The 22,626-nt window shown below is 31.1% G+C and overlaps 1 protein-coding gene across 1 annotated transcript in view; it reads right to left on the reverse strand.

Moving 5' to 3' along the window:
- The window catches only part of LOC145312882 (neuroplastin-like), a 76,795-nt gene that overhangs the window by 4,726 nt on the left and 49,443 nt on the right, over positions 1–22,626 (reverse strand). Inside the window, exons 4-8 of the mRNA XM_080152107.1 lie at positions 18,167–18,209; positions 17,474–17,547; positions 6,835–6,940; positions 5,050–5,168; positions 3,822–3,914 (exon numbers count right to left, since the gene is read on the reverse strand). Of these exons, the coding sequence (XP_080008233.1) occupies positions 3,822–3,914; positions 5,050–5,168; positions 6,835–6,940; positions 17,474–17,547; positions 18,167–18,209 (435 nt within the window). The remainder of the gene's footprint in view (positions 1–3,821; positions 3,915–5,049; positions 5,169–6,834; positions 6,941–17,473; positions 17,548–18,166; positions 18,210–22,626) is intronic.

Genomic DNA, 22,626 nt, shown 5'->3' on the forward strand with positions numbered 1-22,626 from the left:
AACAAAAATACCATGAAAAGCCCATTTGACCTTTAAATACATTTTTGCGCATGAAATTACATTTAGCATAAAATTGAATTGAGTGTATTTGAGAGAGTGATTTTACTACTGTAAATAGGATAATGGAAGGTCAAGAAATTTTGGTATAGCAAATATATTTCTACTGGTGGACCTTTACAGTTTTAAGCTTAAATGTGTTACATATCTATACATACATACATACATCAAATAATCCACATAGAGGGGGCATGGGAGCGTAGTAAGCTAACATTTTAAAGTCAAGGTTAAAACCAAGAACTTGTTCCTCAAAAATTGACAGATTTTTACTTAGATGTCGAACCAGATATTTATGTACTCAGATAAAGTGATGCTCGCAGTTGGCTAAAATAACGATACTTCCCATCCACCTCCTTCACCTTATCTCCTCCACTTCTACTAGATCAACGAACTGACCAATAAATGAAGTCCATATTAGCAAGCTAAATTGACGACAAATTTTCCCCTGTCAAAATATCTACGTATATCGTATTTCCATTCCTAGAAGGGACATATAATTATTAAGTCATAGCAGCCTTTGCATTAACATAATGACCTAAGCCACAAGCACCTCTGAGGGACACCAAACTATCCAGATAACTAATTCTAAGAGCCTTACCTAATCCAACAATGAAAAACCTTATTCTTAGCATATTTATCACATTAAAGCAAAAGATTAGAGGGGGAATGAGCTTTAAATAAACCTGTCCCAATTTTGTATTTGTTTTAAAAATCATATAACAGCGTCGGAAATATAAAAAACAGCAAAGTCTCTAGAGAAAGCAATTTGCTAGCAGACAAAAAGTGGTCTTTACCCCTTGGTCCACCATTTATACTATACATTTGTTTCTACCACTAAGTTTATTCCCATTTTTGTCTTAAAAGCACAATCTTTAAAACATCCCACGAAAAAAAAGAAAAAGAAATATTTTAAGGCAACTATAAAATTATGATTCTATGTATGCCCCTGTTAGTGTAAATATTCCACCACTATATAAATATACATACATCAAATTTGAGAATTCAATTCTAGGTAAAGCAATTCATGATAGAACATCTCTTAAGATAAATTTAAGATATTGAAAAATGGACATAAATTCAAGATAAAGAGATTTTAAAAAGATCAGAGAAATTGAAAGATAGGAAAGGAAGTACTATATATCAAGTAATAGTACAAAGAAAAATAATTTTATATTATTTTAAAATTTTATAAAATTAATAAATAACATTGGGTCACCGGTAATCTATAATGCAAAGTAGAATGATGTCCGTCCGTCCGCCTGTCCCTTAAGATCTCGGTAACCACTGAATCGATTTGATTTTACTCTTCAGGGTATATACCTACTAGTTGGTGGTTTTAAGCTATTTTTATTAAAAGAGAGGGTGTTGAAGCCTCTAGTTCTTATATAAAAGTATGAGGAAGTCTTTCTGTCTGTTTGTACTGAATGATCTCGCTTAACCGATATAGTTATCACACTAAAATGTTCTTGAGAAGCTTTATAACTTGGGGGAGGGTAACACAACCCTTCCTGGAAAAATTGACCCTTTAAACATATTTTTTATAACTTTTTCTTTATAAAACTAAAGTTAAATATAGGGGAGTCTACTTCCTACTCCTACCTAAATTGACCCTAGAGGCCTCTAGGGGTGTAGCCTCTACAAAGATTAAATAAATTAATTAGATAATTAGAATTTTGATACAACGATAGAAAGATAAATGTATAAAATTGTTCCACAAGGTCAACTTGAAAGTTATAAGATTACCCTCGTTTGCAAACACAATTTCAGAAAGATTTTATTTTCAGAGATCTAAAGGGATAAGACAATGGCCGTTAAATTAAAGTACATGCTTATTTATGATACACAAGATTATCCCTTCTGCAGATTAGAATTAGTGGTTGAAACGGTTCGAAACTCAACTTATTGAACCAACCAAGCAAAAATCAGTTAGTTCGCCAACGTAAAGGAAATGTTATTATAAAACTTTGGGGACTATTGTAATAAACAGCCCATTGTCCCCTCCCTCCCTGTTTTATTTTACTCAAAGCAAGCACAGACCAATTTTAAGCAAATGTAAAACCAAATAGATTTGCACTTATAAGCCAATTTGAGTTTCTGTGTGTGTGTGTGTATTTGTGTGTGTGTGGGTGTGTGTGTAGGAGGGGGAAACATAGATAAGAAAGAGAAAGATAATGTGATAAAGAGATATAATTTGTATTTGTGTAATAGCTGTGCAATTCTTATATTTTTTATATAATCGTTGAAAAAAATTATGTAAACATGTACCAAAATTAAACTAGAGCTATTACACCCAAAACATTAGTTGATAAGGCTAGTTAATAAACTTTGTATATTACGGACGGACAGACGAACGGATATTTTTAATTATCGAGTAGCTTCGCTACTAAAAATATATATAAACTATCCAAAACCTATGCGAGCTAGTTTGAAAAGGAGAACCTTATCGAATCAGCGAATGGCAAGATCCTTCTATACAAACTCGAAAGACATTCTCACAAACATCCTGTTACTTTAATATAAGGAAAATAAAATAATTATTGAATTTTAATAATATCAATAATATTTCCTACAAAAAAAGAAGAGAACAACCATTTGTACCTATACCGAATCTTCGCTACTACAAAAAAAGGAGAATCGTATCGGTTCAGCGATTGTCAAGATCCTTCGATACAAACGAAGTAAGAAAAACAGGCTTCACAAATTATGACGTAATTTGATAGAATAACCAATAAGCGGCCAGTATAAATTTTACCATATTGGTGTATACTTGCCTCTCATTGGCTATTCTATCATATGACGTCATAATCTGTGGAGCCATTTTTTCTTCCTTCCAGACAGACTAATAGACATTTTGTTAATTTTATATGAAAATAATTCTAGATCTTTTATAATATCAAGAGATTTTCTTACAAAAGGACGTTAATTTTTATTTATACAGTATTTTCGCTACTACTAGAAAATTGGGGTATAGTCCCTTTCGTGACATCGCACCTTAAGGGGCGATTCTTCGTATTTTTCACAGTAGGTTTTCTCTAATTTCTAGCCCCTTCGGGGGGTCTAACATAACCCAATATAACCTAACCTGACCTAAAATAACCTATAGAAAGCCATTTTAAAAATACGTCAAATCGCCTCTTAAGGTGCGATGTCACGAAAGGGACTATTTCCAAAACTTGTGTATCATCTTAAGGAAAATAAATGACCCACCTCTATGGTAAGTTTTGAAACTAGGAAATTGTTTTGCTCCAAGATTGATTTATATGTTTAAAATGTACGTACGGACATTCTGGTAATGATTATAGAGTTGCTACACTTTCCAAATCGTACCTAACTACTAAAGGAATAACAATGCAAAGTTCGAAATCGATAGGACAATTCTAACATGCCTAAATTAACGTCTCTGTGACGGACGGACGGACCGACCCTAATTATAGAAAAGCTTCGCTTTTAAAAAGTGTGTATCATCTTAAGGAAAATAAATGTAACCACCTCTATGAAACTAGGGATTGATTAAAATGTTTAAAATGGACGTACGGACATTCTGGTAATGATTATAGAGTTTCTACGCTTTCTAAATCGTACCTAACTACTAAAGGAATCACCATGCAAAGTTTGAAATCAATAGGACAATTCTAACATGCCTAAATTAACGGGGAAAAACATCTCTCTGTGACGGACGGACGTACGGACGGACGGACCGACCCTAATTATAGAAAAGCTTCGCTTTTAAAAAGTGTGTATCATATGAAGGAAAATGTACCCACCTCTATGGTAAGTTTTGAAACTAGGGAATTGTTTTGCTCCAAGATTGATAGATGGATTCCAGGTCTGTTCGTATAACTGATAACTTCATCCTTCTGAATAGTAAATAAGTTTGGTAAAAGTTATTTATCGCATCGTAATGTAGACAGTTTTCCGCGGATATTCAAAGGGAAAAATTATGAAATTTAAAACAGTTTTGTTATCTTAGAGGAGCCGAATGCCCGCACTAATAAAACTGGATTAATTTTATAATTTTATTTTGATATACGTGGAAAATTTTCTGCATTACCATGCTTTGCATGGTTTTTCAGTATTGCTGATAACCGGTTCTAATCCAGCGTATATCAATTGGTTTCGAAGCCATAACGGAAAGAAAGTACATACATAAGATACAAAATATTATAGGTAAATAAAAAAATCGTTTTATATAATAAACATATAATACAAAGTAGCTTGATGTCTGTCCGTCCGTCAATTAAGATCTCGGTAACCACTAAACCGATCGGATTTTACTCTTCAGGGTATATACCTAATGGTCCTGTGGTGGTTCAAAGCTACACTCCCAACCCCCCCAAAAATGAAAGTTCCTCCCTCAAAAAAATGTTTTTTCTGGGGTAACTACTTCACATAAAATTACCAGCACCAAATTTTTTTTAAATTACCTCTTGGGGCAAAGCCCCAAGAGGCTGGAGGCGAAGCCGCTAGTACTATTACATAAAGTAGATACAATATTTCTTTGGGCAGTTTTATTCTATGATGGGTTAAGATATAGAAATCTAAAGGAATAAGACAATGACCGTTAAATTTATGTACGTCTCTCAATATTACCCCTTCTGTAGATTATAATTAGTGGTTGAAACGTTTGCACACAACTTATTGAACCAACCAATCAAAATTCAATAAAATGCATGAAAGTTGATAAACCAGCGAATAAGAAAACGCTAGTGTAATAATCAGCCCTATGTCCCAATGGTTTTATCCTTACCTTGTACCAATATATGTAAGCAGGGGGTGCATGCACATTCTCTACCCCACACTCCAGCTCAACAAGTATGTTTTATCCTTACCTTGTACCAATATATGTAAGCAGGGGGTGCAGGCACTATCTCTACCCCACACTCCAGCTCAACAAGTATGTTCTATCCTTACCTTGTACCAATATATGTAAGCAGGGGGTGCAGGCACATTCTCCACCCCACATCCAGCTTAACAAGTATGTTTTATCCTTACCTTGTACCAATAAATGTAAGCAGGGGGTGCAGGCACATTCTCTACCCCACACTCCAGCTCAACAAGGCTCCCCTCCTTCATGTACAAGTCACGGTTCCCAAGTATCCGGGCACGCGATTCTAAAATATCAAGGATGGTAAATGGCAGTTTGCAAGAAGACGAAAAAGGTCCCCAACGCTTGGGCAAAGTAGTTGTCTGGATTATATATCTATAATTATACAATTATTGTGGTGATTATGGCCCTAAAATATGCTTGTAAAGGACAAAGGTTAAGATTTACTCTTTTTTTTTAAATTTGATTGAATTTTTATCATATGTCTTAAAGAAAAGATCTTGTGTATGAAGTACAAAAATTTCACTTTGCAATGCCTAAAAAATAAAAATTATCTATTTTCTTGTGCACATTTGAGCAAAATGAATATTATCTTTTTCATACCTATTTTTCACCACAGAAAATTTTTATGCAATTTTCATGTAAAAAGTTTTAACCGCAGAATTATTTTTCCAATGTTGAAGGATTGAATTTACGGCTGGCTTGAAAATGCATTGCCTTAAAGCCTCACCACTTTCTGTACACAGGTTTAGATAATACCATACTTTTCTAAATAAAATGCATTTGAAAACATTTGTGATAAATATATTTTATATAGGTACTATACTGTGCTTTAGATAATCAGGTGTTTATGTATTGCTGTTAATTTTGTTTTGTAGCGGTTAAACTTTTGAAAAGAAAAAAGAAGAGTTAAGTAAAGTAAAAATATTTTTTTATCATATGTTATTTCATCCTCCTGTTTGTACCGAAGTATCTCGCTAACCAATGAACCGATATGGTTCTCCTTAAAAATGTACCTTTTTATAGGTCTTGGAAAGGTTTATAACTATTTTGAAGGAGGGTACCACCACCCTAACAAGAGAAATATCCCCTAGAAAAAATATTACCCTTCCCAAATATTTTTTACACTTTATTTTAAAAAGTTGAACCGTCTCCTCCTTAAGTAAATCTAGGGGTGTAGCCCCCAATACACAATAAGTTATATACTATTTTAAAGGACATATCTTAACTAGAAAAAAGCTGCACTTTTTAAAGTTTAGTATATACATAAGTTCAAGATAATAACTATACCTCAAAAAATATATATACCCTTTCCATTTAGTAAAAGTTTATGAATGTATTTTATGTACTTTAAGTTCTGGTAGAATTTTAAACATTTTTCATCGCAATCATTACTCTATTGAATAAACTTGTCTTTAATTATATTATTTAGTTGAAAGGAAGCATTGCTATTCATTATATTATTAAAAAATGACATTCTTTCTTTGATTTTTAGCAATTCTCATTAGTATTTTCTCGTCTTGTCTATTTTTATAATTTTGATCATAAGGCCTTTACATTAAACTTTCAACATTTTTAAGTATTAAAACAAAATGGGATTTCACATTTGTAAGGTCCAAAATGACTTTTTAAATCCTTTATTTTGTGTTACAATTTATCATTATTATCATTTAATATAATCTAATCTTGCAAAATTTATAAATCTTATGAAATGCTATGTTTTTTAAAGAGAGTCTAAGTAAATGATAATTTACCTGCGCATCAGACGCCTGTAAGCCACATTAAACTTTTACAACTTTTTAAAAAATAAGCTGGAAGTCTAAACCTGACCAAAATATGGCAATCCCTCTTATAAAAAAAATGAAAGCAAAAACCACACAGTTTTAAATTTCAGGCTTATTCGCAGCTGAAGCGCGGCTGCCAAACCCTGTTTAAAATGTATAACTGCTTACCTAGAACAGTAAGCTGGAAGGGAAGCTTTAATTTTTTCTCCATGTCATCATGGTAGGACACCTGGCACTCGTACATTCCAGAATCTTCAACCTGCGGGTCTACAATCTGAAAAAAAAATAATGATGATGAATTAAAACTCTAAAGAAAGAGGTGGAAGGGAGATGTCGATATTTTACTTTATCAGAGTACATGATAATCTAGTAAAAGATCCAAGTAATAGAATATCCATTATATCAATTTTTGATGCACTATGATTGTGTACACCATTTAGTGAAACTTTGCTGAAAAAAAAACAAAATAAAAAAAAACCGGATTGAATGTTGTGTTTTGTTATGAATTTGAAATGTTTAAATAATGTCTAGTCGAAAATGCAAATTTTGTGAATCGAAATATTATTACATGGATATTACACTAGATTTACATATTCTCTAGTAAAGTGAAACTCGTTCATTATTCCTCATCCCCTCTCTTCCTACTAGATGAAATAACTGTCCAATAAATGAGTTATATGACATGAACATTTTTCAATGTTCAGTTTAAGTTGTAATTAATATCGTTTTGCATGGCGTTTGATTTAAAATAATATCTATAATATTTACTACGGCCATTTTTCCCCGGTAATAATATCCACGTATATTTTATATCTTTTGGCATCGTCCTTCTAATTCAATTTAGCTTTGTCAACGATAAAAGGTGGCTTTGACATTTGTCCAAAAAATATCTTTCATTTAATATTAGGAATAACATATGGTTAAATAATTAGTGGTTTATATTTTCAAACACAACCCTTATGAAATTAAGTTTTTTTGTGGCTAATCTCTAGCTTGGATTTGACAAACAAATAAAGTAACAAAAATCAATAAATAATTTCTTTTAGTTATCAAAATTAAGATTTTTGTAATATAAAACATTTGCTAGTGGTTTTGCTTGTAAATATTATGTTTTTTAGAGAATTTGGTAGAGGAGGAGGGGGGGGGGGGGAAGGTCGTGACAAATGTAATGTATAGTAGCAATCTTTCAACATTTTATATTCCTTCCTAGTTTAGTCAGGGGAATAGGTACAGGTAATAAACTGTGAGTAAAGTAAATGTAATAAGTATAGATGTATATTGTATAACCCAGACAACTAACTGGCCCCTTTTTTGTAAATCTTTTTTTCGTTTGCTAGCAAACTAATTTTTGCTTTTTTGTAGAGACTTGGCTGTGTTACTATTTTCGACACTATCGGCTGATATTCAATATTCAGTCCTCAGGGTGGGAACATAGAGTTATTTAACCCTTTCCCCCCTAGCTGATAATCCCTAGAGGCTTCTACTTGCACTAAGGTGGAGGGGAGTTGAAAAGTTATATTGATTTAAAAAAGAATAAGTAACACATTTTCTTTTTTGGGTGGAATGCATTTTTATGCCATACCACCATAAAAGCAAAGTTCTTATTAAAAAAGAAAAATATATAAACAATTGTTACTGCTAAAGGCGTAATCATAATAATCCTATCTGCTATTCTCATAAGTACTTGTGTATCCTTAAGCCCTGCAGGGTTTAGGTGACCCAGAATTGTAAAGATAAATTTGTATAATTACGGTATTTCTTGTTTGTTCCCGGGCACAATTTGTCTCAAACTTTACACAAAATAACAACTTATTCATTCAAAGCGATGCTTTTCTACATTTTGTTTGTGTCCGTCTGCAATGTAAAATATTATTGTACACAGTGATCTAAAGGGAAAAGACATTGGCACATAAATGGATTTACATTGCTAATTATGATACACAAAAATATCCCTTTTGTAGATTACAATTATTGGTTGAAACATTTGGACACTCAACTTAATGAAATAACCAGTCAAAATTCAATAAAAGTTTTCAAAGTTGTTGAGCCAACGAATAAGAAAGCGATAATATAAAACTTTGGGAACTAGTGTAATAAACATCTTGATGTCCCCTTATTGTAGATCTTTTTCTAGGACAATTGGCTGATTAAGCCGGCTTCAGAAACCATTGGGAAACTTTATTGAAGATACATTAGACGATAAGATATGATTTTGATAGCGTAACATAATTTTTAATTTTTGAAATGATTACGTATGTTAATTACAATTCAATTAGATTAAAAGAATAGAGGAGTTAGGGGTTAAATAACAAGATGTTCATGGGTTGAAGCCTTTTAAATTGGTCTTTGAATATCAGCCAATAGCAACGGAAATATAAACCCTCCAAATCTCTAAAAAAATGAGCAGAAAACAATTTGCTAGCATACAATAAAAGGCCTCAAAACCTAAACATGGTAGTTATCTTGATTACACATTTATACTTATACATTTATTTTGTAAATGCTCCTTTCTCTGATTTTCACGACAACTTTGATCCTTGTTTGAAGTTATAACAAAGACAATAATATTTAGATTTACCACAGTACTAATTCTAATCAGGGAGGAAGGGAACATTTGCCTTTTCATTACACTAGTCCCCAAGTTTTATAATAAGGTTTTGTATTCAGTGACTTTTGCGACTCTTATAAATTTTGATTGGTTGGTTAAGTTAGGTGTCTAAACGTTTTTTACAATTGTAATCTACAGAAGGAGTAATTTTGTGTATTATCTTTGGTGATTTACATCCATTTATAGGATATTGGCTTATCCCTTTAGATTCCTGATTACTAATGCACTTTGAGTATTTAATGGTAATGAACTCTCAAACAAAAGAATAATATCAAGTGGGTCGCAAAAATGCCCCCCCCCCCCCAAATATATGTTCAAGGATGGGGAAAAAGGGTGTTTTCCCCACTTAAAACTTTTAAGCCCTTAAATTATAACCCTTCAAGATATTAAAAATACATTAAATTACCCCCCCCCCCCCTTTTTTTTTTTTTTTACAAAATTTAGAAATCATAACTAAGCTTATTTCATACATTTTACGTGGCTTTAGTTTTTTTTATTATTTGCATAGATAGATGTTATATCCATTCTATATTAAGCTAGTTCAAACTATATTACATAAGTTTGCTTTGATACCAACCTAAAAGTCATAATTACAAAGAATATCTAAAATTGTAACTTTTTTTGATATATTAGAAAGAAAAATCAACAAGACTCTTTTGAATTATGTTTCGAAAAGTTGGCATAAAACCCAAACTAAAAGTGCCTAATTTCATAAATAACAACAGTTGTTAATTGCGTAAATGATCATATTTAATCTATACTGAGCTCGTTCAAGTTATTTTACAAAAAAAAATTAGCTTGAATCCCCCAACTGAAGTTGCATAAATACACAAAATAACTATAATTGTAATGTAGCTTGTTTACATGATATATATAATCTTAAGTACATTCCCTTTTTAGACCTTTCAGTGGTTGACAAGCAAAACAACAACAAAAAATTTCATTTTTTTATAATGGTATATTGTTAAATTCAATTTTATGAACATTTGAAAGAGTTCATCTTGCCCTGCTAAAAAAGGTCTTGAAACTTTTGCGATTGATCTACATTTAGGTGGTTTGTTCAAAAGTTATAATGTGTCTATAGTATATTATACATATTGTTTTGTTCATTTTGATAGGTTCAAACAAAGCTTTAACAGAAGTTTATTTTTGGTAATTATGTTTTAAGTAAGGCTTCGAAACCGATTAATATCAGAAGCTGTTCTAAGCTATACTGTAAAATTAGGTATAGCATAGTTTTACAGACAATTTCCACGAACATTAAAATAAAAATCATAACATTGATACTAGTTTTGTAAACCTGGGCCTTCTGCCCCTCGGCACAAACAAAACTGGTTTTAATCGAATAATCTTTCATTTTAATATCCGCGGAAAGCTGTCTATAATAAGGTGCAAGAATTATATTATTATAATTGGCGCTGATCGTTCATGTTTGTTTATATTTGGTGGCATGATTAGAGTATCTAAACATATCTTGCAGTGGTTATTAATCATTGGTAATGGTGATCATTACTATACACACAGTTATACTTAGGTGTTTATTACAAATCACTATTTATTTTAACCCTTACAGATCGGGGGGGGGGGGGGGGCTCCAAGAGCCCCCCCCTCTAGTTTTTTCAATCTCATTTTTTTTGTAGGTAAGATGGAGTGCTGTGACTTCATGACTTTTTAAGTTTAGTAATTATACGTTGGCAAGAGTTAATTTTATTAGGATATCTGGTCTGTGTCGGTCGTGGTGTCCGGTCAAAGTTGGTTGGGTAGCACCAAAATTAGAAAAAAATTCTAAATACATCTTAATTTCTACATTATGACTTTTGTGTATAAGGAGAAACCTAAAATTTTTTTGGTGAATACTTAGATATCAATGACCTTCTGAGAAAAGTTGTGTTATGACCGTTTGACCGCTCCCTGACCGACTTTATGACCGATTTTTGTCCGGCTATACTACAGACATATATCATGAATATCGTGGCTTCTATTACAGCTAGAGACCTATAAATTTTTTTGGTAAATCCTTGAGCAACATCAAACTGATAAAAATATTAATTGGCGCCGCCAACCGCCGTTTTACCGCCGTAACCGCCGAAAATGGCGGTTTCCGTTATTTGCCGTTTTTCGGCGATGATCAGAAAAAGTAATTTTTTTATTATGAAAAATAAAAGTTCGTCCTAAAATTTGGTCATCCTAGCTGCAAAATTGGCCGCTCTACAGCTGTTTTAAAATTTAGCGGCTGGCCGCTAAAAAGCGGCTAAGGAGCGGCCTGGCCGCTATGACTAGTAAAAGTAATTTTCTCTAAAAATACACACGAACCACCAGAAAAAAATTTTACGTCTTAATCTGTAACAGGGGCCGAGATAGAGGGGGGGTCAATATGACCCCCCCCCCGATCTATTAAGGTGGGAATTGGGGCCCGAGCTGTAAGGGTTAAGAAGACCATTTAGCACTTTTAAAAAACAACGAAAAACGGCAAAGGCTACGGGAAAAAAGTTATGATATTCTAAAAATATAAGTTTTAAGCAAAATTCGTATAACAATTGAACTACAACATAATTTGGTTTCCAGTATGGCTTCAAAACGGATTAATATCCGCTGGATTATAACCGGTTCTCAGTCATACTTAAAAATCATGTGTAGCATCGTGTACAGAAAATTTTCCACGCATATTAAAATAAAAATCACTTTTTGGCCCCTCGTTCCTAACAAAACTGGTTTTGATTCCATATTTTAAAAAAAAATTTGATACCTGCGGACATCTGTCTATAACACGATGAGATGAATAACTTTGATATAAAAAAATACGTAATACTACTTAATACAAATGATTTTCTTGCATCATAAGTAAATTTAATAATACAATTCAGCTAATTTTTTAAAATATTTTTTTTTTAAATCCTTTGGAATGTATCTAAATTATTTCCATTTGCATCTATATATTATATTTTTAATACTTTGCTTTTCCTAAAACTGAACTGGAATGTATGGACATAGTACTTGTAGTTACACCTAGGATTTCCATTTCTTATGTTAATGAAATAATAATTATACCCTGTTACCAGTTCCAGGCTTGTTACAGGAATGGATATAGAATATACGTGGAGAAAAATTGTCATCAATTTAGGCTGCTGACATGAACATTATTTATTGGTAAGTTCGTTTATACAGTAGGAAAGGGGGGGATGGGGCAAAGGTGGTGGATGAAGGGGATCGCTATTTTAGCCAGCTACAAGTTCCACTTTATTAGAGAACATAATAATTTTGTGTAAGATCCAAGTAATAAAATATCCATTGTTAGAGGATCATAAAAACAAGAATAGTCAGGATTATTGTTTTTATAGCGCAGCTGTAGACAAGTCTTTGTTAAAAATAGATATATTTAGTATTACTTGGATGTTGCACCAGATTTTTATATTGTGAGCATTACTTTATCTATAATACAAAGTAGAATGATGTCTGTCCGTCCGTCCGTCTGAAGCTTAAGATCTCGGTAACTACTGAACCGATTGGATTCTACTCTTCAGGGTATATACCTACTGGTCCTGTGGTGGTTTTAGGCTATTTTCTTGGGGGGTGGGACACCCCCAACCCCCCAAAAAACCAAAAAATCCCCCCCCCATTATTTTTGAGAAGATTTCCATGGTCCTTTTTTTGCAGGAGATTTCCTCGGTCCTTTTACGAATTTCACCTAAACTTTTTTTTTGTAGGAGATTTCCTTAGCCCTTTTACGAATTTCACCTTAATTTTTTGATCACCTCTTGGGGCAAAGCCCCTAGAGGCTAGGGGCGAAGCCGCTAGTATGATATAAAGTAATGCTCACAACTTGCTACACTAACGATACCCTCAATCATCCACCAAAATTATACCTTTAACCCCCTTCTTACTGGATGAACAAACTGACCAATAAATGAGGTCTATATTAGCTAGCTAAACTGACGACTTATTTTCCCCTGTCAATGTATCCTATATTTTGCTAAAATATACATAGGAGTTAAAAGAGTTAACACTTTGGTTTTTTATATACCTTAAATCATAAATGCATGAGCTCCGCTTTTAAAAGTATTGATTTGCTGATGTTTAGGAACTATCTTAGAATATTATATTCTGTGTATATAGATAACTTCTATTGATATGATCTATGTGTGATTTTAAAATTTCTCCTTTTTCATCGTTAAGAAATTAAAACAATACACTTCAAGTCTGAAACAATTTGATAATAGTGTACTATGAAGTATTGAAGAAAACATTTCAAAGTAATTTCAAAGAGACATTCTCATTCTTTCATTTATTTGAATATTTTTCGAAGATTTTTGTTCAATCATGTTTGAAGATTTATTTTCAAAGTATCAAAATCTCAAAATATTGAGACTCCTATGTTCATGGGAAAATTTTCTAGTCTGTGTTAAGATGTCAATGTTTTGACTGCTATCAAATAACATTTATAAAATCAAACCCTAATTAATATGTTGCTATATTTGGGAAATGATAATCTCAATGTATTATCAAATTATAGTTTTTATCGCATTGTATCTTAGCATTAGCCAACTTTCCGCGGTTGTAAAAACGAAAGTGTTAGCACCGAGGGGTCGAAGTGTTAATATTAGGATTTTTATTTTAATATTCGTAGAAATTTGTCTGTAATACGATATTATACATGATTTTTTTAAGCATAGCTGAGTAAGGGTTCTAATCCAAAGGATATCAATCGGTTTCGATGCCATACTGGAAATGAAATTAAAGTTATTAATAGATAGACAAGCAAATATTTAAAAATGAGTTGCATGATCATGCTGGGAACAAAATATCAGGGCTCGGCAGCCGCAACTAATTCTCAAATTTAGAACCATTTAAATTTTCTTTTTTAAAATTTAATAAGTTTATATCCCTTAGGTTTACAGACGCACGGCTGCCGAGCCCTGTAAAAAATTAATTGATTAACTTGTTGCTTGACCACCCAGTAAGAGGGGAATAAAATTTGTTTTTAAATTCTTTTGATTGATCAGCTATACAGTATTTTAGTTGATTAAAAGAAAATCTACTCTTTTTGTAATACAAATCCGCATGTTTTTAAATTAAGCAGTAATGCACTTTTAGTGTTATCTAAACATCTATTTGAAATTTTCATATAATTTTTTTTATACTAGTATTAAAATCATAAAAATCTATGGCTAGTTTATTAGTGAGCAAGCCCTTTAAAATTGTTTTGCTGTTATAATAGTAACAAAGAAACATTATGATATCATAATTAAAAATATGATTTGGTTATATTCAGACATATTTCATTAGTCAACAGATGTCGACACCTCGTTATTATTTCAGTGATTGTCACTTTCATCTGCTGCTGAAATTTAGCAGGGAGGGAGGGGAAATTGAGATTTATTTTTAAAACTGGTCCCCAAAGTTTTATGATAACATTTTCTTATTCGTTGGCTTAACAAATTTGGGGACTTTCATTAAATTTTGATTGGTTGGTTTAATCTGCAGAAGAGGTAAGTTCGGGTAATTCATTGAGAATGTACATCAACTTATCTGTCATTGTCGTATACCTTTAGATCCCTGGAAATTTTGACATAGGGTTTAAATATTATCTATTAAAATCTTTATGGTCTTTGGAAACACAATTGCTTGTTTAGACATAATTAAAGGGAAAACAACCAGGGAACTAAAGGGATAAGACATTGACCGATAAATTGATGTACATCCCCAAAGGTTTTACAAAAAATTACCCCTACTGTAAATTAAATTATTGGTTGGAAAGTTTGAACACTTGACTTAATGAACTAACCAACCAAAATATTATAAAATTCCTCAAAGTTGTTAAGCCAACTAATAAGAAACTTAAATATTAAACATTGAGGACTAGTCTTATTATAAGCCCAATGTCCTCTCTCTCCCTTAAAAACAACAGAATAAATGTTGCCTTCATAATCAAAATAGTTTTTAATCATAAATTAAAATAATCCCTTTCTTAACACGAACTATTAAAGTATATTTTAGTGAAGGTTAATGCTATAACTTAGGGCGAAGTAATTATAGTACTTTTTGTCTTATTTTCTTAAATATATTAAAATTAATAAATTTATCTAATGATATTTGAATATATAAACATATTTTGATAAAATTAAAGTCTGTATTCTTTTTTCAAAAGAAGTTTCTTCTGAAGTTAATATATAAAAAAGAGAAAAAAATCCTTTTTATATAATTGTAATAAAAAGATTTTTATTTTTTGGGGGTAGAAATAAATTATCTAGGAAATTGTCTCCGAAAATGAATGATTTATTCAAGTCACATAGAAGTTATGTTTCTTTCATATTGTTAAGATGGTGTATTATGTCGGGCATCAGAGTAATACTAAATATATCACTTTAGTAAATGGATGTAGAATATACGTGGGTATTAGGTCAGAGGAAAAATTAGGTGCTATTTTCCCTGTCATATTTTGATCAGTAGGAGGGGAGGTGATAGATAAAAAGGAGGGTGAATGGGGTGGGTCGTTATTTTAGCCTGCCACAAGGTTCTCTTTATTACAGTACATGAAAAACTGGTGTAAGATTCAAGTAATATTGAAGTAAAAAAGAACGTACGGACCGACCTTCATTATAGAAACGCTTCGCTTTTAAAAATATCTTCAAATTCTGGTCTACTTGAAATCTTTATTCTTGCTAAAAAATGTAAATATTTTACCAAATTTTTTTTAATTAAGAATATAAATTGGAAATTAGAAAAAATGATTCATGATAAAATGAAATTTATAATAAAATCAAGCGTCATTACTTTCATAAGTAAACTATAAATTTACATGAAATAGGTAGTAGAACAAATATATTCATGGAAAGCATTATAAGGTCACATCAAAGTAAATGAATAGAAGATACACGAGGTATATATAACTCTACCCAGGGGATTGGGACCCTGTGCCGACACTCAATTGGGTCTTTGAATATCAGTCAATAGCGACGGAAATACAAACACAGAAAGTTCGCTATAAAAGAGCAGAAAGCAATTTACTAGCTGACGAAAAATGTCCCTACCACATGGGCTAAGTAGTTGTTTGGGCTATACATCCATACTTATACATCAATTGGGTCTATGTTTTAACTGTAGATACAAAATTCAATATTAACCTAGCTATCAGCTTGATAATTAAATCTGTAAGTATTTTTATTCTCCATTTATTTATTAAGATTAAATAACACCAAAATTGAAAACTAATAAACTGCCCACAAAGGCCAATAAATTAACATGGGCTAAGGAATAGCTGCAATCCTGTAAAAAGAATGAATACAAGATATCTAGCATTTGCAAGTAATTTTAAGGTATAATTTTTAGCATGCAAGCCTGCAATTTTAGCAAGGTTTTCATACAAGGTCAACCTTTTTTGCATATCGCAATAATTTTGGTCAAAAACAATGGCAATAGCCTTTTTTCTTCAGCTAGAGCACCTAAGTCCCCTTCCACCTAATAGATTTTAGGTTAGGTAAGGGGGGAATTTCTAGTAGGGTTCAATCCCACAATAGAAATATAAAAAATACGATTATTGGAATCCTATCCAAATATTTAAAGATTTTACTAAGATTTTATTGAAATTACAACAATTATTTTCTATGAAATTTATTTTCATTATTTTAATGAAATAATTTTGAAATTAATTTTGAAACTGTAATCAACTGATTAAAAAATATTTAACATTATCTAATGATTCTAATTTTCATTTTGAAAGATAATTCAAGAAGTAATGAAATAAAAGCTTATTTATGAAATGTAGATATTTATTTACATCGAACGCTATGCTATGTTCAAAGATACATTAATTACAACTTTTAAAACTAAACATTGAAGTTACAAAGTATCTGTGATATATGAAGCAGCTTATAGTGACTATAAAAAATGACTTTACACAATAAAAATGACCATTGATAGGCCAGTATATATTTAACATTAGTCAATCAAAATGTATACTGGTAATTTGTTATGTATGACGTAATTTTTTATAGTCACCTGAAGGTGCTTCTGATATATCTAAAAGATTCGTGGACATTTTCAATATAAGTCCCAGATATCTTAAAGACGATAAATTGATAAACATATCCAATTATAATTAACTGAATTACCCCTTTTGTAGATTAACAAGTATGAGTTAAAACGTGTTAAAACAGCTAGTGAAAACTTATTAAAAGTATCCAAAGTTTTTGTATGTCTTACCTTTAGCCCCCAGAACTCGTGTCCATCTGCATGAACAGCCGTAAACCTTCTGTCTCGTGTGTATCTTTCCAACCCTAACAAATATAAGTTTAATTATTATCCTATTATATAAAGGAGTAAGGTATTTTTGTCTTAAGCTTAAGACCTCAATAACTACATAAATGATTAGGTTTTATATTTTAAGTAAGTTTAATATATATCCTATGATGGTTCTAGGCTATTTAATTTTCAGATTTAAGTCTTGGTTTTAAGCTATTTTCTGCCCCTTTTGATGCAATTTTCCTAGATGCCATTGGGCAGCAGCTGGTTATAATTATAACTAAAAGACATATATTTAATTTTATTTAAGTAACCTTTGTAGCAATTATCTATGCTTTTTTACAATTTTTCCTTAACCCTAAATAAAGTTTGGATCTAGGGCAGTTTACGGTAAATGTTCCTAGTAACGATTATCTTTAAAAATATATGAACTTTAAGATATCTACACAATTTTGAGTAATCACTATTCCAGATTTTTAGGCTTCTTATTTGATTAAAATTTTGTGCATATATAGGTTCAGCTCCTTGGCTGCTATCAGCCTTTAGATTTCAAAGATTTTAGGAGATAATTGTTACCTAGAACATTTTACCGTGAACTGCATTATATTCTGAAGTAAAATAGTGTGGTGTATCAAATTGAAATTGTAATTTTACCTATTGTTAATATTGTGAGGTCACGGGATCGAATCCAGGAAACCTGAAAAAGAAACAAAGTTTAGACGTTTTGTATACCCTAAAACATAAAGTTGTAAGGCTTTTTGTCTGTAGCAAAGAATCTCGCTAACCACTGAACCAATATGGTTCTCCTTTACAGTGAAGTTTCTGAAAAGTCAATGAAAAATTTAAATTTTTTGAGGGAGGAAATCTTCATGCTAGACATATAAATGATTCCTTTTCCTCTTTAAAACAAAAATTGAAAGTGATATGTTCTTGTATAAAACACTTGAGGAGAATATTTATCTTTTATATAAAAAGGAGATTGTCAAGTTTTCATGAAGCTAAGCCAAGAATTCAATAGTATCCTAGAATTCTTATTTTAACCACCCTGGCTATCTAGGTTCTTGATTTATAGAATAAAGGGGGCACAAGCTGTATGTAACTTCACCCACGTGGTGGGTGGGGACCCTGTGATGACTTAAACAATACAATAGAACATATAGCAATTTTGTAGCAGACGAAAAATGTCACCACCATATGGACCAGGTAGTTGTCTGGATTATTCATCTAAACTTATACTTTTTTTGTTCATTTCTTGTGATGGTGAATAAAACCAACTTCCGAAAATGAACATAAAACGTGTTATGTTAAAAATGAAAATTCAACGGTCAACGGTATATTCTATTCGATAAAGTAGTAAGTTTATTTTTCTGAAGCTAAATATATAACAACTGAACTGATTAAGTTCTCCTTTTTAGAAAACCTTCCCATACGTTCTGGAGTGGTTTTGGGCTACTTTTTGCCCCTTTTTACCCCTTTGAATACAGAGCCCTAAATGTTAGGGGCATAGCCACTATTTTCTGAAAAGAGGGTGGAGAATGAACTCCATTACTTTTTTACGAGTTTGACTTAACCTCCAACAATATAAATAAAAGTAAACACACAATTAGAAATTTTTTTTATTACAATGATGATACTTTTTTACCTTAGTGGGTAACTTTAAAGAAAAAGTTAAATTCGATAGAAAATGCAAAAAATTCAAGTTTACAACATTATTGGTCCGTAGAGAATATGACGATACACACACACACATACACACACAAACACACACACACGCACTCACACACACACACGCACACGCACACACACACACACACGCACTCACACACACACACGCACACACACACACACACATTCTTTATCTATCTATTTTTATCTTTTACTCTTTTTCTCTTCCTCTTTTATCTAAAAATGAAGCTTTTTTTAAGTTTAAGGTGTGTCTGTCTGCACTTCCAATTGTATGTATCGATGAAGATTCCTGTAACAAATAGATATAAAGGAGAATAGAATATCTTTAATGAATGCTTAAATGTTAAACTTCTTATTTTTTGCAATGAGAATCGTAGGTAACATTCATAAAAGCGAAGCTCTAAAATAAGAAGGAAGGACAAACGAACAATAACTCTTGTAGAATGTCAGAACTTAATATGTAGAACATTAATTTGTTGCAAAAATACTGTATAGGGACATACTCTAGTTTTCGGTATTTAATTATAGAGATACTTCGCAACTAATATGAAACCTTGTTGTCATTGATTTCTTTCTGTTACTTAAAGATTATGGTTTATTTTTGTGGATGTTCCCATCCTCCTTGAATTTGACTATCGTATGTTAAAGTTGAATATTTATGAATGTTAAAAGTTTGGTATAGATACTCTTTGCAGTATAGATTAAAATTCTAAACTATCTTCAATATATTTATACTTTTTGAACGTGTTGTAAAACAAGAGTGGCCTTGTCCAAAGGCTCCGTTAATTAAAGAATTTTTTTCTTCAAAGAAGGTGTATCAACTTTTTTTTTATAGCTAGCCGGTTCTTTTAGTAAGTAGTAGATGTAAAATTTTTGATAGAATTCAGATATGCAATCGGTTTTTTTGTAGACCTCTTATTTTTTAAGTAATTTAAGTTTTTAAAAAAAAATTAAGTCGATTTTAAGGTACTAAAATGCAACAAAAAAAGAAAGAAAATGGCCATTATGAACAAAAATAGTAAGATCTTTAATTTGACACCTTACTTTTTCAATTCTGTCAGGTAATTATTGAAAAAATCGATTTTTTAAACCCACGAGAATAAAAACTTTGAACTTAATTTTATTATTTCACAGATAAAAAAATATGGGTTCATATATACCTTTAGAATCAGAAAAATATTACGAATTCATTGTAAGCAAAATTGAAAAAAAAGTTTACAATATAGTATATAAACTACAATAAAAGGAATTATATGAAAATATCATATTATATTGTAAAGGCAACGTCTTAATTCTTGAATTGAGTATAAAAATGGGAAGGGGGTAAAGAGGGGATGAAAAAGGGAAGACGATAGTGTTGCCTGAACAAAAAATAAAATTGGCCATTTGTTTAATTTTTAATTTTTTTACTTTTTTTCAATTTTGCTTACAATGGATTCGTAATATTTTTCTGATATATAAATGAATCCATGTTTTTTATGTCTGTTTGAGAAAATATTTAGGTCTAAAGTTTTTATTAAACCGAGGTTAAAAAAATAGATTTTTTCAATAATTACTCAACAGAATTTTAAAAGTAAGGTGTCAAATTAAAGATCTTACTATTTTTGTTCTTACTGGCCATTTTCTTCTTTTATTTTGTTGCGTTTTAGTACCTTAAAACCGACTTAATTATTTTTTTAAAAAACTTAAATTACTTTAAAAATAAGAGGTCTACAAAAAAAAACGATTGCATATCTGAATTCTATGAAAAATTTTACATCTACTACTTACTAAAAGAACCGGCTAGCTATAAAAAAAAAAGTTGATACACCTTCTTTAGCTTTATATACAGCTTTCTGGGGATAGTAAAACTAAAGTTTATGAATTAATTCCAGTTTTGTTAGCCCCGTTGGACCAATAGCCCAGGCTACTATTTAATATTGTGATTTTCATTTTATTTTTCGTAGAAAAATGTCTTTATTACGAAACGATACATAATTTTAGAGTCGGTTTCGACGCCATACTAAGAAAAACAATTAGTAAGTATTAAAAGCAGTTTGAAGTCAACAAAGTATTTGATAGTTTTAGGAAAAATAGGCCTTTTACCCAGGGATTTAAGGGATAAGACAATGTCCGATAAATATATGTATACATCGAACATAAGGAATAAACCAATTATTATTCATCAAAGTCCCAAAAGTTGTTAAGCAAAAATTGACTTGAACACCTGTATTTCATATGAGGATGTACTACTAGAGGATATTTTAGTATTTTGGTAAGATAAAATACTTTGTTTAAGTCAAAAATATTTTTTCTCTTTACCTGGATTACTCTGCCAGGTTTGCTGGCATCCTGTGCCTGCCAGGATGGATAATTCTCAGTTATTTATATACCCATACTTAAAAAGTCACGCAGTTTTAGCTCTTTATCTTTCACAAACAGAAAATGAGATAGAACCCCCCCCCCCTCCCCCTCCGACCGTTAAGGGTTAATACATTTATTGTACTACATATAGAAATTAAATTATCATTATATCTTTATTTTTTTTGTAAAGGTTCAATGCTATTTCCATAGAGGGGTGTTAAAATACAAGGCATATAGGAAGTTACTACATACAGAATATATTCTGAACTTAATTTCAACAATTTTAATCAATTTATTGATATAATATTATAGGAAAATTGTTTAAAACATTCTTCTTTTTACACTGTATATTAATATATCCATGAATCTACTTTTATTAATGGATAAAAAAAGCTTCCATACTAGGTTCAAACCAAAGAAGTAAAAGTATAGAATAAAAAAGAAAGAATGACTAGTATAGTAAAAGAAATTTTACCAAGGTACAAATCACAGAGACTAGTTAGACAAAACTAGAAAATTTAAATTTTTATCAAAATTTAATAATTATTGTTAAATACTTGGTTATTTTTGTCTAGAATTTTTACTAAATCATGTCTTAAATCAAGTTTTTTATAGCTTTGCACATAAAATAAAGTTTTGATCATTCGTGTATTGGAATAAGAAAGCTAGATGCTAGGTCTTATGGCTTTTAGTAAATTAAAAAAATACATTTATTTTAAATATTATATTTAATTATTTTCTTAAATCATGAAAAGCCACAGGACCTTTTGGGTCTTTCATAAGTTTCAATTTTATCACAGGCTAGCCAGGCAAAATCTTCTACCTAGTTTCTACTCTATACTTTATCTTCTTTGGTTGAAACTGTGCTGTGCTCTGGTAACAATATTAGAGTCCTAATTATTCTAGTTTTTCATGTCTGCTAGTAATTAGAAAGATAAGATAGTATAAGAATATACCATCACTCTAATCAGGATCAGGCACTTAAGGATAACCATTTTTTAATTTTTTTACTTTGTGACATATTTTTTTACTCGAGTTTACAAATAGCTTTAAAAAGTTTTGTTTACTAATAATTCAACTTTCTA

This window comes from Acartia tonsa, chromosome 2 (genome assembly GCF_053477335.1).
Source record: "Acartia tonsa isolate MP-2025a chromosome 2, ASM5347733v1, whole genome shotgun sequence".
NCBI lineage: Eukaryota > Metazoa > Arthropoda > Copepoda > Calanoida > Acartiidae > Acartia > Acartia tonsa.